The following is a 15496-nucleotide window of genomic DNA, read 5'->3' on the forward strand; positions in this document are numbered from 1 at the left end:
AAGTGAAGATTCAATGTTTTTTTTGTTTACATATGTGTGTGTAAACACACATTGCTTTGTCTAAAACTGCATGCTGGCATAGGAAAGGGACATGGAGAATGTGTCAATAATGCAGTATATGAGACTTATATCAGAGAGAGCGGGGAACTAGGATAGCCAGCTGTGTTGCGAGACAAAGGAGTGAGCAAGGTAGAGCAGAACGAGTAATTGTGAGCCCACACACGTGAATGCAACAGCATGTAGCTGCTTGAACCTAATTCAATAAGACCTCCCTTAGCCACCCCCATCGTTGCGTGCTGTTGCTCATGCATCGCTCTTTTTCGCTGCGCTTGTGGCCAAGCGAGAACACGTTCGTGTGTGTGTGTGTGTGTGTGTGCGTGTGTGTGTGCAGCAGTCAAGGAATAGCTGGTGTGTCTCAGTGGCACTCATGAATGGGAACCGAGAGTGAGACGGAAGTACAGAGGATGGCTGTATTAGGGGAGACCCGCAGTTGGAGCCCCAAGCCGTGGGATTTCAGGCGCTATAACTGTGACTTCCACCACAAGTCTGAGGTAAATAAATGGCACTTGCTGCCAAATGTATTTTCTTTGAGACGCACACTGTGCTTATTTTTTTTAGGTTAGGCTGATAGACTTTTTTTCCTCATTGTTCTAAAGACTGGTGCTGTTGGCTTTTAGATCAGAATTAGGTGCACAAAAGCTGGTCACTGTTGATTTGAGGCTGGGGTTGAGGTCCTTTCGTTCAGTTCAGTTCGGTTCGGTTTTTGCCTCCGGAAGGACCGTCAGTTCTTAACCCTCGGTTGAGGCGAGAGCAGCATGTTCCTGTTGTTCTTGGCATGACATGTTTTTTGCGCTGTTTTTGCTCCAGGTTTTTTTTTTTTCTCTCTCAAGAGTTCAACTCTTTTGAGAACACATTTATAACAACTTAAAACTGATGCTGATTTTTTTTTTGTCATTTTCTCTTTTTGCTTTCAACAATGTGGTTTTGACTGTTTTTGAATGTCACTATGACATTTTTAGGACTCTACACTTTCCCTGGGTTTATTCTACCTGTTGATTGATATCAGTGTGCCTTTGTCAGTCTCGGTATGACATTTATCATGGTTCATCCACACCTTTGAAGTGACTCACCCCGTTCCATATCCTTTCATGAGGAAGGCACAAACATTGAGACCTTTAGCCAAAGACTAGAGAGAGCTGAACAAGGTGGCATGTGTTTTAAAATCAACCAGTCTGATGACTTCCTGCTGGAGGCTTTCAGATCAGGACCCCTGCTCTACTGAAATAGATCAGTGCTCCCGCTCGTCTCCGAGACAGATGTGTCATCAATAGTGCCTTAACAAAAGCTCAATGGAAGACTGACTCAGAGCGATTTCATGGAACAAGTGGTACTCTGATGAGCGCTGAACCTGCCTCTCCATCTCGCTTCAGACCCATGCGAGTGACGTGGGTTTGGACGTCACATCCAGTGATGCTGTCCTCTCCACTTCATCATTCATGCTTGTAATCTAATATCAGAGATTTGCATCCTGTCTCTTGAACGGTGGAGTCCTGCTTTGCCCTTCTTTGTTTTGTGGTATTGCAGAGGCCTGTTATTTAGAGAAGGATTTTGGTGGTATATAGCACAACGATTGAGCTATTCATTTTTGTACAAAAGTTTCCTGAATTTAGTTGAATTTGTTTTTCACATTTAATTACTTGGCAGACATATTACCAATGAGTAATTCATAGCACATATTTGGAGCTTAGTGTACATGTACATGGGATGACAACAACTAAAGCATTATTGACTAAATTGGTACATTTCTGAAGAAAATGTAAGTGGTGCTTGCCAATCAGGGCTCCAGACTAACATTTGAGGGCAGGGGCACCAGCGCCACTAAGTTCTACAGATGGTGGCACCAGGAGCAGATTTGGTAGCGTTGGGGGTGGTGTGCGGGAGTATTAAAATATAGATAATTTAATCATAAAATTACTATTGTTTTGCATTAATAAGTGCAGTTACTAATAATATTACATGTTCATTTCTTGTTTATTTTTCTTTTGTTTATTGTTTATACAGATTTGACAGTAAAGCACTAGCTTGAGTTAAGATGCATACAAAATGTACTTTTATTAACAGTAACAGTTGCAAAATCTATTTTTTATATAGAAAATGTATATATTCCACTCTTATTAAATGTACCATTATTCTTCTAGTATATGGAACTGACCAACTTCAGTGATTATGTGTGATTTAGTAGCAAATTGAAGAAAAGTTTGTTTTTCAAGGCACTTTGTGACTTTTCTTACTTCATACACAAAGAAGTGTAACATTCTGACACAATCTGATTTCTTGATGATTTTATATTTTATAATAGTGATTTTATAATTTCAAAATATAGAGAAATTGTAGAAATGAATGACTAATAAGCCAACAAGTACTCCTCTGCTGCCATCTACTGGTTATAATTGTGATTTGATGTATTTTTTATTGTGCGGCGAATTCAAACGCTTCTCGCTGGATCTCACAGCGCTGTTCTGTATCAGTGTCGTGAAATCAACTTTGGCTCCCGAGTAAAGCTGTTCTGAGCTCGGACAAGTTTGTTTACTTCGTGGTGCGAGCTGATAAACGGTGCGCAGCGCGGTTTAATTTGCTTTCGTTTGCCGTTTGATGTTTCTCAAATGCAACAGAAATGGCAACGCTTATGAGTTGGACAACGCGGTGGTCGCGCCAGTGCGACCCCTCACAATTTGGTCGCAACCCATTTGGTCGCAGTCTGGAGCCCTACCAATGCAGCACTCGCTGTCATGTTACTAGAGTGCTTGCCAGTGTGCTGTTTTATAGCCAGTAAAGCCCCGTCCACACCTGTAGCAAATTCCAGCAACACTAATGTCATTTATTATTATTATTATTTTTTTTTTTAATGAGAGCTGGCAACTTCTGGCATCACGAGCGACCTCTGGCGACCACATGTGGGCGTGTCCAGCAAATTCGAGAAAAGTTTGAGTAAAGAGCGAAGACTTTGACAGTGGAACTCACACGTCTCCCATCTTGAGTACGAGCAAGCTAGGACAGAGAAGCAAATACTATTTAAATTTTTTACCTTTAATGTTTTAGCACTGATGCGTATAGGTGTGGAGATGCTTTTACCGAGCTAACTGTGGCAGCAACGTGTATCATGACTTGACAACCTCACAATGCAAATGTAGCAGCATCGTCGTGACGTTCCACAGCATTAGAGTAAATTCACCGGAGCAAATAATCAATTTCAAGACAATTACTGTCAAATTTTAAATCACCTTTATTGAGCCATGTTCCTGTCATTATGTGCAATCTGTAGGTCTTTTGTGAGGACTATTAATAAGTTTATAGCTTAGTTATTCTGTGTTATTCGTCTCTATCTATATACATGGCTATAATAAAAGAGATGCATGGAAAACAAATGGTTGTCAGTCTTAGTGATTTTAATTCGTTCACTGATTTTGTCTGGTTAATGATATGATGCAATGCGCATTTTTGCGCTGCTGCTTTTATATTAAAATAAAGAAAACTAATTCCTAGTCAAATTGGAGTAAATATTTTTGACCTTTAATCTGTATCATCTGTGATCTCATTATCTAAAGATATGTCCAGACATGCTGTCTACCAATAACATTAAAGTGACAGCAATAGTAACGAGTGGTGCTTACAGTACAGAGAGTCGCGACAACAAGCAATAAAGATGCTGCATGTATATATACACACCTTAAGGTGTTTTGAGTGGTTGCTGGTGTAGTTGAGAGGTCCAAAGAGCCCAGCTCCAGGTCTCGCTATTTCTGTCTTTTAGCATTTTATTGTCAATAATATTCTAGAATGTTATGAAAGAGTTCAAAAGATTGTGAATTTGTTTTTGTGTTATTTAAATCTTCACTGTCCTTTTGGAAATAGATTTGTGCTGTTTATGAGTGGATGATATTGCTAAAACTATGAATGAAATTGGTTGTGCTGTTTCATGATTCAGCTGCGTCAGATTCACACATGATTCCCCTGAGCCGCAGTCATTGATCAGAAAACCGAGTTTAGAGTGCCTCAAAGACAATAACAAATCAATTTTGATGACATTTCTATTGATTCTCAGATCTCGTAGGAAACAGAAACTTCCATATTTGTTCTTGTTTAAAAACAACAACAACAAAAAAAGTAAAACTTTGTATTTGCACCACATTGCCGCCACCCCATGGCTGGAATGTATGTGTGTTTATTCCTGTTTTTCCCCTTCTTTTTTCTTGGAATCAGAGCATTTTCGTCATAGCAGTAAACAATATTTCCATTTTCTGCTGCCCTCAGAAGTGGATGTGTATGTTTTCATCTATTTGCGTGTCAGTTATGTATAGCCATGAGAAAATAAGGGTAATAGAAGCATGTTTGTACCTGGCTGAATGATGGCCATTTTTACGCTAGATATATTAGCCTGGAATAAAACTGAGCCACGTGGAGCACTGTGCTGACGTTAGATGAGGTTAAGATAAGGGCAGAAGGAAGTTTAGCCTTCTAGAGCCCTCACAGGTTGAGCCATTCAAATCACACACAATTATTCAGTGTAGTGTTGTCTTTCATCCAAGCAGTTCATTTTTGTACATTTTTATGAAATAAGGGAATGTGTTGAGCTAAGATTTAGAGTTGAAGTGGTCTGAATAGACTGGTTTCCTCTAACAGCATCTTTCTTGCTTTCTTCAGGTAATCTTGGTGCAGGTAAACCCAGGAGAGGCCTTCACGATCCAGCGAGATGATGGTCAGTTTCAGTGTATCACAGGTAAGCTTTTCTTAAGTTTCTCTTGTATTAAGAAGGATTTCTGTGTAATTTAACTCATAATTACATTAGTCTTCGAACAAGTGGCATTTCATTTTGCCACATCACGAGTTCAGATGATTGTAATTACCACTCTGAGACTTACCCCGTAATTGACTGCAGTTAAAGTGCTGATTAATACCTGTAAATTCTTCTAATTATTATTAGAGAGATTTGAGTCTCCTTGTTCCCAGATACTCGAGGGTACCTTTTTTTTTCTTTTTAAACGGTCGTAAGTAAGATCCCAGTTTCCTTAAATGCCTCCTCTAAAGTGTGAACTATGGTGTAATTTTCCTCTTTAATCTATAGAGTTTAGATTTACATGGAATACATCTGGAATTTTCTATTTTGGTAGAGTAAAACCGGGTATTCCCTTGTAAAAATACTTTATAAGGTCCCAGTTTATGAGCCTGATAGTGATTTGGAGCATCTAGAAGTCCTTAATTTTCAAAACAAAAGTACTTGATTCAGGAAACTTGTTGCAGCATTCCTGGTTGGGTCAATGTCCTGAATGTAAAATGAATATTTTACTGAACTACTGTGGAATCCCTCCACTGAACTCACTTTCCACACGACTACATCATGACTCCTAGCAGATCCCCTGGTCTGAATCAACACATCATCATTCACTAAAGAGAGCCATCCAGTGTTGGGTCTAATTGCCGTATGTGTTGGAAGCTCAGTCACAACAGTCAGCTAGTGTTTGGTGGGTCTCGGCAGGGTTGCAATGAGATGTCTTACACCCCCTCAGCTTGCGAAGAGCGTTTTTTGTCTGCAGCCATTGTGTGGGACGGTGCAAACACGCTACGAACTGCCAACCTCCCTGATTGGCAGTTGCTGCAATAGGAGGAAGTGGAATGTGACTGTAATTGAAAGATTACTGTGCGTTGGGAAGCTATTGATTATAAAAACAATAGCATCCAGCTCATTGTATGTGGTAAGCCTGATTGTTCTGCTCCTAGCTGGCCTGATTAGCTTGGCAAGGATATGAACTTGTGAAAGTAAGCAGTCGGCTGCATTGAAATGAGATTGATGTTATCATCCGGCTTTAGCATTTAACTGAAAACCCAATTGGAAATGGTAGCCAATTGTTCTGAAAATCTAAGGGCATCATTTTTTTCTTTGGCAGTTATGACTAGCACTTTGTTAGCTCGTCACTTATCAAGGAGTCGACACATAATCCAATCCATATAAAGATTACAGCAGAAATGCCACACTACTCAGTTTTCCACATGATTTGGGGAAACTATGGCGGTTGGACCTTGGTCCCCTTTTTTTTCAGATCTGTATTCCTCATGACAGTGTGAACAGCACAAACCACATGAAATCTGATCTTTTCAATTCTGATTTGTGCCACTTCAATATGTGGTACTAAATCCGATACAGGTCAGATGTTTTGGAATGCGACCGCAGTCTGAACCATGTCATTGGAATTCATGCATCTTTTACATCACTCTAGATCAACATTCGTCATGATTCTGCGCTCATGGGAGTCAATTCAATGATTTTACATACCAAAAGTTATCATGATTGTTGCAAAAGGTAGTCAGTGGAAGTACAGTGACGTGTCAGAGCTCATAAGTATTACAGTGACAACTCTATATACAAGCAAAACATGAGGGCTCGTCGCATAGTAAAAGTTTCAAAACTTTGCTCTCTTCTGTCATATCCTTGTCTTTATTTTACATATTGCCTGCGCATAATTTCGCTGGCTTCTGTGGCAGATCACACTATAAATAAACGCATAATCGCTTACTTTATGTCCTCCGTGTTTACTTCCATATGACAGCGTGCTGGGCAAGTGTTGCCAACTCCACAGTTTTCCCGCGGAATTGGTCTACTTTTTCATTGTTGCCGCGGGTTGTTTTTCAACTCCGTGGGTTAAAGCGACCCCACTAACGTGATATTTATCAGACCTGTAAGGGATTTTTGTACCAGTGCGATTGGCCTAGTTTTGGACTAGTTTGCAGTTGAGTGGATTTTGTTGTGAAAACCTGGCAACCCTGTTCATATAGTTATTTTGTGTATGCGGATCAGTTCAGAACCACGATCTGTTCACACTGGAAATCTGATATTGGCCACATTTAAAACAACAATGTGAGCAGCTATACAAAAAAATTGGATCGGAGCAAAAATCTGAATTGAGCACTAAGGCTCGCAGTGTGAACGTAGCCAAAATCTTGTACATTTTCAAGTTAAATGCGTCAATCTGGTGTACTTGGAGAGTTTAAAATTAAGAGCCAATCCATTTTCAGGAAAAAAATCTTTGCATTGATTTGTAACTGGACTTTTAAGTGGACTCAAACCTCTTTTTAGTTATGATAGTGTGTCTGTCTACACACCGATGTTTTAGGAAAATAACTTTAGATAAGTAGAAGTTCTGGAATATACTGGAATGTTTGAACTTTAAAGTTATGTAGATTTGGAATTTTAGGCCAATGACATTTCTTTATTAGCTGGACTACATAGCACGATGTGACTGAAATAGAAACCCCTTAAAGTTGCAGTGAAACAGAAGCAGTGACAGATCTTTTCTTATGAATTGTGACATACAGTTAGTACATAGTAACGGATTATCCAAAGACAAAAATGTTGGCTGGGACTTTGTTTAATCCATTGGTTGGATTTTGAGAGATGGGCATTGCACTCAAAAATGAATGTGAGCTGTCTCACTGAAAGAAAGAAAAAATTACTTGGAAGAATTGTTCACACTATAGTCTATAAAATGCTTGAATTTATCATTACGTGGCGGCAACAGGAATAGTTCTGTCATCATTCACTCGCCCTAATCTGGTTCCAAATCTGTTCTTTTGTTAAACACTAAAGACAATACTTTGAAGAATATACTGGTCACTTTTCTTCCAACCAATTACAGCAAATTGTGACGTCGTTCATGTCCAATTTATTAACAAAATATTCTTATGAGCCAGATGTGTTGATTGCACCAGTCCGATTGATTCATTAGGATTAATGAATCAGACTGGTCCTGTTCCTGAATAAGTAGTGTGCTTCCTTCTTGCATTTTTGCATTCACTGAAATAGCATGGAAACGTGTTAAAAGTATATTAAAATTTTGGCTTTTGTCATTTGCCGAGGGAATTGCTAAATGTTATCACTGTAATGCAGAATCATTTGTGTCTTTATTCTTGATTGAACTAAACGTTTTTTTTGTTTTTTTTAAAGAAGCAAAATGTAATTGATAAGCTATAGCAGCCATAATATGCCATTCTGAACGTGTTTCAGCACAGTCCTACTGTTGACACATGCCAAGGTCTTTGTGGGACAAAGAATCCATTCCCTTTCAGAAAGAGGGGCAAGAGCTAAATTTAGACGCAAGCTTCACATCTCTCAGAGAGGAAGGAGTTGATGAGGAAGAGTAGCGTGAGGGCGAGTGGGGCTGCTGTGCACTGGTCTGTCACTGGAAGCTGTTGTCTGTCAGTGACGTGAATGGAGTGATGACTCACCGTTGCGGTAGCCGAGGGAAGAGTGTGTGTTTGTGTGTGCGTTTAACCCATAACCTTAGAGTGAGCTGGAGGTAATGCTAAAATCCACAGGATAAACCAGAGGGAACTGGTTGGTCCTTCTCTTCCTGATTTGTTTTTTGGTCCAGATGGGCGTTTGTTGTATTTCTGAATTAATTCATGTGTTTTCAGTAGCTGGAAGTACATAAATACCACACACGCACTATACAGAGCTTCATAACTGTCTGTTTAATAAGAAGCAACAGCCTTACGATGGGAAGAGTGAACATAATTGAAGATATCTCAGACTGCCGGCGGTGGGCTGTGGTTGAGAATGACATCAGAGGGGTGAAACTTGTTAACACAGCCCTTTAACATCACAGCCCTAAAGTTTCTTTGAATGTTTGCCACCCCGGATGTGGATATTGGTGTTCAGCCTGTAAATGCCATTATGTTGATTTGTGCACACTTATTTGTTTGTGTTTTTGTCTCTTGAGTACTCATGTAGGATGTTGGCCAGGAGTTTCCAGTTACTAGCTGGAAATTTAAGTCTGACTAGCTGGACTTACGCAAACAGTCTTTTAACAATAGTTTTCTTCACCACCTCTTTTCTTTTCATTAATGTTTTCTAAGCATCAAATGTGGGCAACCTGCAGCATGTCTTAAACAGTTTGCTTGCTGAAGTAACATTTGATTGTATCTCACAACAGGCATCCATCTGTTTGGCTGTTTGTTCAGATGTTCAGTAGGCTCACTCTTACAGCGGGAGCGCATTTCAGTGTACACGTGACATGTTCTCACACTTTCTTTCAGGGCTCTCAGAGTACTTTACAAGAATGTTGCCTACGATTTGTTAAATGTTCAGAATTGACTCAGGAGGTGTTTCTGAGTGTGGCTTTCTTACTGGTATATTGTATCGTGCATTGGAAATGCAAATCGCTCCAGGTTACGTTTATTTGACATATTATACGATGAAGCTTTTGCTAAATTGTGTAAAACGTCTTACTCTTTTATTTAAAACAACAGAGTGATTGGGAAGGTCAGGGACAGTGTGAATGCAAGTCAAGTCACCTTTATTCATATAGCACTTTATACAATACAGATTGTGGCAAAGCAGCTTTGCGGTATTACACAGGAAAATAGTGTGTCTATAATGTAGGAGGACAATAGTAAACAGTCAATTTTTCAGTTAAAGTCAGTAGTGGTCGACCGGTATATCGGCCGATATTTGGCATTTTTCAAATATCGGCATTGGCCGATAAGTTTTTCTGTTTGGCAGATGTGTTCGAGACTTTTATTTTGACGGCGCTGAGAACGGCAGCGCCTGAGCGCACACCGCTCACATTCTCTCTCTTGTTCACTGTCGTCGTTCAGTTCTGTCTAATATAGGTAGAAGTCTATCTAATAATCAGATATAACTGTTAAACAAAGGAATTAAAATGTATACAAAAAAGTATTATAACGATTGCTTTAATATTATTAGTAATAGAAAGGCAAACATTATAATACTTTCTCATTTGCTGTCAGCATTCAGCAAATACACATTTATATAATTTAAACAAATCTTTGAATCACTAATGAACATTTAATTTCACAAACCTTGCAAACTTAGTCCGATCCAGTTGTGAGATCTTGTGAAGTATGCATGTGTATCCTGCATGATCGCGTGTTCTCTGCGTGATGGTCGGTCCGTGCAAATTGAATGCTGACAGGAGGAGAGTTCAGCTTCACTGGAGACGCGCGATCGACAAACTTTAAACTAAGTTAGTGATTTCAAATTATGCTGCGCTTTATGCATTTGCCCACTGTCATATTCATGTCATTTTCATTGCGTGCTGTAAGTAAAATGAGTGTTACCTTGGCTTTATTTGAAAATAAAATAAAAATCATTCCCAATGCACACAAACTTCCCAGAATACGGAGTGCCCTGTTGGTTACAGTGTTTACTTCCTTTTTAATTAGATTTTTATTAAATATTTATTTATTTGTGAAAAATGCTTTGTCTTCTAAAGTATAAGTATGTTTATTTTACACAATTATTTTTAATCCATTTTCAATTGATTTCAGATTTCATAAATAAAATTATATCAGCTTTATATCAGCCATCGGCCTCCCTGCTTTCCAAGATATCGGCATCGGCAACAGCAACGGCTGTCAAAAAACCCATATCGGTCGACCACTAAAAGTCAGTTCATTGTTGATTCAGTGATATCATCATCCAACTTATTTCAGTTCTCTTCAGATAGTGTCTGTGCAATCAAGCCAACAATATTGCCAGAAATTGTGTCCCCAACTAAGCAAGCCAAAGGCGACAGTGGTAAGGAACCAAAAATCCATTGGTGACAGAAATGGAGAAAAAAAACCTTTGGAGAAACCAGGCTCAGTCAGGGGGCCAGTTCTCCTCTGGCCAGAAGAAACCAGCATGGTGTGGTTTAATTTCAGGCTGCAACACAAGTCAGATTGTGCAGAGGATTCGTCTGGTTCTTGTGGTCTTGTGCCGATGGCCGTCTAGTTGACAAGGTCTCTGCTGACATTCAGGGCTGTTTATTTGTCACTTAGACAAATAAATGGTTTTCTTAATTCAAGGGGTTTAGCGTGACAGGCAGCAGAATATCATGAAGACTCTTTTGGCTTGTGCCAGTAAGCAATTGTCTAACAACCACCTGGAACACTTTATTAACTGCAGAGAAAGATCCTCGCACAGCACTCTAGCATTGTAGGAGTGAGTTGACTTTGCTCCCTCCACTTCTTCAACGTTTCGTCATCCTCTTCATCTCTCATCACGAGTGCTTGCTCTCCCTGTGATGCTGTTTGCAATGATCCACATCTGGCACTTGGTGTGTGTTCCATTCCGACATTCAGATGTCAAAGTGCGGACAGTCATGGTCTGATCACATTCTCCAGGTGATATCACACACTTTACTGTTGACTCACCGTATGCTTGTGTGTCACCATAAACCTACCATTGTACTACCATCCTTTTTTGTTAATACTGTGGTTTTTGCAATGATAATATATTCATGTTCTTTGAAGAAATCATTCTTAGCTGTAGAGTAAATCGACAAATTTTACATGGAACTTTAATACTCAAGTATGAGCTTGTAGTAATAGCGAAAATTTATTATCAAACACTATAAATTATCATGATATTACAATCAGATATAATCAGTCCAGTCATGCTTTGGTAAATCATAATCATGACATAAGTCATAATTATGAGATAAAAAGATGAAATTGACAAAATTGCAAAGTATGAAATAAAAAAGCCACAATTATGAGACAGGGAGATATTTTGCCATTGTTTTGTCTATCTCGTAATTTCAATTATCATAACTGACTTTTTGTCAATTTCAACTTATGTCGATTTTGATTTGTCATAACGGCATATTTTATAATTGTGATTTAGTATGTCATCATTTTGACTTTCATGTCATTATTATGATTAGTAACTCATAATTAAAATTGTCATAATAGGTGACTTTTTGTGTAATTGTAATTATGTATGTAATTGTAATGTTGTAATAGTGACTTTCATAATTATAATAATCATGATGGTCATAATTTTGACTTTTTGTGTCATATTTATGACTTGGTATCTCATAATTAACTTTATCAGAATTATGACTTTTTATGTCATAATAATGATTTACCAAAGCATGATGTAGCGTAAATGGGCTTCCGTTGTGTACCATGGTACAGCTGCAATATTTTGTAAGGGTTGTGAGGCCAGTAAGACTATATTTTTAACAGCTAAAAATAAAATACTTCGAACAGACTATGTGGTAGAGCAGTTGTGTTTATCGTTGTGTCTGCTGTCTGATGTGTGCGTTGGCACAGACATCCTGTCCGTGTGTTATGTTTTTTGGAAGACATTATAGTGCATTTATGTGTGTGTGTGGGTAGGAACATTCCCTGTGAGTGGACATTTGTGTGGGTGTATTTATAAGGAGTTACTCACTCACCGGAGCAGCTCGGATTGCGACTGAATCCAGCGGTGAGCTCTCAGTACTGTGACCCGATCTATTCATCCATCCAGAGAAGCCCTTGCTGATAGATATAGATATGCTGATATTTTTCAACTCATTTTGGCCGATACCGATATATTTCCTTTTGTTTGGAAACAACACCAAGTCTGCAGAAATTACAAGCAAAAAAAATTTCATTTTTTGTTAATTTTTAACAAAAATAGGTTAGAACTTATTTGTTAGAATTAAATAAACAATAATGAAGGTTTTTTTTTTTACAGTACATTGAACCTTTGAAAATAACTATAGGCCTAAATAAACTATATATCAATTGCTGGATTTTTTTCCCAAAAAGATGCTGTGTTAACCCTAACATTTTATTTTAAGATTTAACATTTGTAGATGGTCTAAAGCAAGAGTTGTAAAAATTCTGAAAATCTGTGAGGTTTATAGGCCAACAGCGCCCCCTACAGATTCAAACTTCTTACCGAATGAAACCGTAGAAACTTCTACACGTTAGGACCTGGGGGAGGCTGTCACTGCTGCCACTGCACATGCTATTTCACAGATTAAATATAGCGATCCAAAACAGTCAATCTAATCATCATTCAGACAAAACTTTGCTTCAAGAATGAGCCACACTGCTGATGTGATCTAATCACTAGCACACCCTGAGCACATGTGAGTTAACCTATTCCTCTTATCGGCAAGACATATCGGCATAATTTTTCATATCGGGCCGATGCCGATATTTACATTTAAAGCCATTATCGGTCGGTTCCGATATCAGTCCGATAATGTCATGCATCCCTAAAATTGACTGAATTTGAATTCATTCGAGTTGAAATTATTTTATGAAATTAAAAGCACCCTGGATTGATACAACACCTGAATCTACCATAGCAGAAAATGAGTAGCCTGGAACAGCGGCCAATTATAGTTAAATGGCCATTATATAAAAATATTTGACCACAGAGAATGCTGCAATTGACCAATCAGAATCAAGTACCTCAGAGAGCTGTGTAATAAAACATGTTTTTCAGAAAACAACAGACAAATACCATATTTATTCACAATGAAACCTGCAATATAGTGTTTTACGTGCTTCAGACATGTCAGACGTAAATCAGACAGCAAAAGATGTATGTATGATGCTTCTAATATCAGCCATATCAGGCTGATACAGCTAACTAATGCAAATAATTAAAGTTGAAACATAAGTAGCGACATACCATATTGTAATGTACATCTGAAATGAATTATTGAATTAAAAAAAACTAGGGCAGGAACTTGGTTCTATCCATCGGTTGTTGATTGGATGGTGGTAGATCTGAATGCAAGCTTTCAGTCATATGCAAGAAAGGGGCGGCATATCTGTGAACAAAATCATTGGGTTTATGTAGATTAAATGAAGTCTGGCATACGCCACCAGTGAGAAGTTGAGACTTTAAACTGGTTTTGGCCAGTATTAATATGTATAATTTATGTAACAGTGGTTTTATGTGGGGTTCTACTCGGGATTCATGAATGAACCTGATACATCTATATGTGGGGTCTCTACAGAAAGATTGTAATATATTTGTTTATGAATTCGCTCTCAGTTTCTCCCGCAGACACTTCATTCACTGAAACTGCAGACCATAGTTTTCAGAATGAATGAGTCGATGACTCATCCCACTTTGCCAAAGCCTTTAGGGATGGATGGAGAGAGGGAGAGAGAGAGATAGGATGAGAGATGGTTTGGAGAAAGATTCAAATGCTTTTTTGTTTATGTGATGATAATCCTTCAAAAAATTAGATGGGTACAAGGCTCAACAAGCTTAATGAATATGCTTATTTTATATCCTACATGCATGTACACCTCTGCATGCCATGTTGTCTTTATGTAACTGGGGTAGTAAACACAGACTCTGTGTACTGATAAATCTGTGTGGGCTTTTGAAATTAGACAAGGGAATTATCATACCCCATTGAATACGGTCCAAGGAATGAGGAAGAAAGCATACACTGTAAAAAAAATTCCGTAAAATCTACGGTAAAAAACCGGCAGCTGTGGTTGCCGGAATTTTACTGTAATCCCAATGAGCTTGACTTCCCCCAACCTTTCTTTCTCCATCGCGTTATTCTTTGAAGCATCACAAGAGGAGACAGAGGGAGGTTAGCCAAATTGAGTTTCTTGTGTTCCATAAACATCACTGTGGTATTTTCCTTCCTCCGTGCATGTAGACGGACGTCACTCATTCCGTCAGGGCGTGACGGGGAGCTTGTTATGCCACTGTGCAGGATGCAAATAAAATATTTAGCTTTCAAAAAAAAAGAAGAGACTCCTTGTTAAATTGCTCCATACTTCAGAGGAGGGGTGTTGGTCATTAAATTAGTATTATGTAAGCATAAGTAGTATTTTGGTAATCCTTGCTATCCATTTACTCGAACTGTGTATCACCTACCTTAAGTGATGTCGGCCAGCACTAGCAACTCTCTAATCTACGAATGGAACATTGTAGGAGCCTCTCAACCAGTGACAAAGTGTTAAAGGGGTCATATGACGTTGCTAAAAAGGACATTATGTTGTGTATTTGGTGTAATGCAATGCGTTTATGCGGTTTAAGGTTAAAAAAACACATTATTTTCCATATAATGTACATTATTGTTTCTCCTCTATGCCCCGCCTTTCTGAAACACGTCGATTTTTACAAAGCTCATCGTTCTAAAAAAGCGAGGTGTGCTCTGATTGGCCAGCTATCCAGTGCGTTGTGATTGGCCGAATACCTCAAGCATGTGACGGAAGTGTTACACCCCTTAACATACTGTGATGCTGTCTCCCAGCAGGATGAGACTCAGTCCAGCTGCTCTGCTCGTGCACATCCCATCATCGGTTCTCTTTTAGCAGTTCAGTCAATGTACTGTTAGGAGTAACTGAATAACTCGGGAGTGGAAACATAAAACCATGTCTGCATGTGATCGGAGAAACAACAAACAACAAGCCTACTCTACAATGCTCAAAAGTTTGAATCATCATTGGCAAATTATTTAAATATAAAAAACGTACTTACAGGCTGTGAGTCAGAAGCGCCAGACTGTCCTTGCAAAGTTGGAACTGCCCAACTTTATAGAAACAGCCTTTGTGCCACAGACGCATTAGACTGTTTCCTGGGCTACTGGTCCAGGAAACAGTCCTCATCCATCCTCCATAAAATGCGCAGCGCACATCTGAATATTTGGGTTGAACTGTTCTGGAACAGTGTTGTAAATACAACTTA

The 15496-nt window shown here is 38.8% G+C and overlaps 1 protein-coding gene across 1 annotated transcript in view; it reads left to right on the forward strand.

Annotated features, from left to right (window-relative positions):
- Positions 1 to 404: 404 nt before the first annotated feature.
- The window catches only part of LOC107699795 (fibronectin type-III domain-containing protein 3a-like), a 62445-nt gene continuing 47353 nt past the window's right edge, over positions 405 to 15496 (forward strand). Inside the window, exons 1-2 of the mRNA XM_016501189.1 lie at positions 405 to 551; positions 4699 to 4774. Of these exons, the coding sequence (XP_016356675.1) occupies positions 432 to 551; positions 4699 to 4774 (196 nt within the window). The 5' untranslated portion in view covers positions 405 to 431. The remainder of the gene's footprint in view (positions 552 to 4698; positions 4775 to 15496) is intronic.

Source organism: Sinocyclocheilus anshuiensis, unplaced genomic scaffold (genome assembly GCF_001515605.1).
Source record: "Sinocyclocheilus anshuiensis isolate Anshui unplaced genomic scaffold, SAMN03320099.WGS_v1.1 scaffold194, whole genome shotgun sequence".
Taxonomy (NCBI): Eukaryota; Metazoa; Chordata; class Actinopteri; order Cypriniformes; family Cyprinidae; genus Sinocyclocheilus; species Sinocyclocheilus anshuiensis.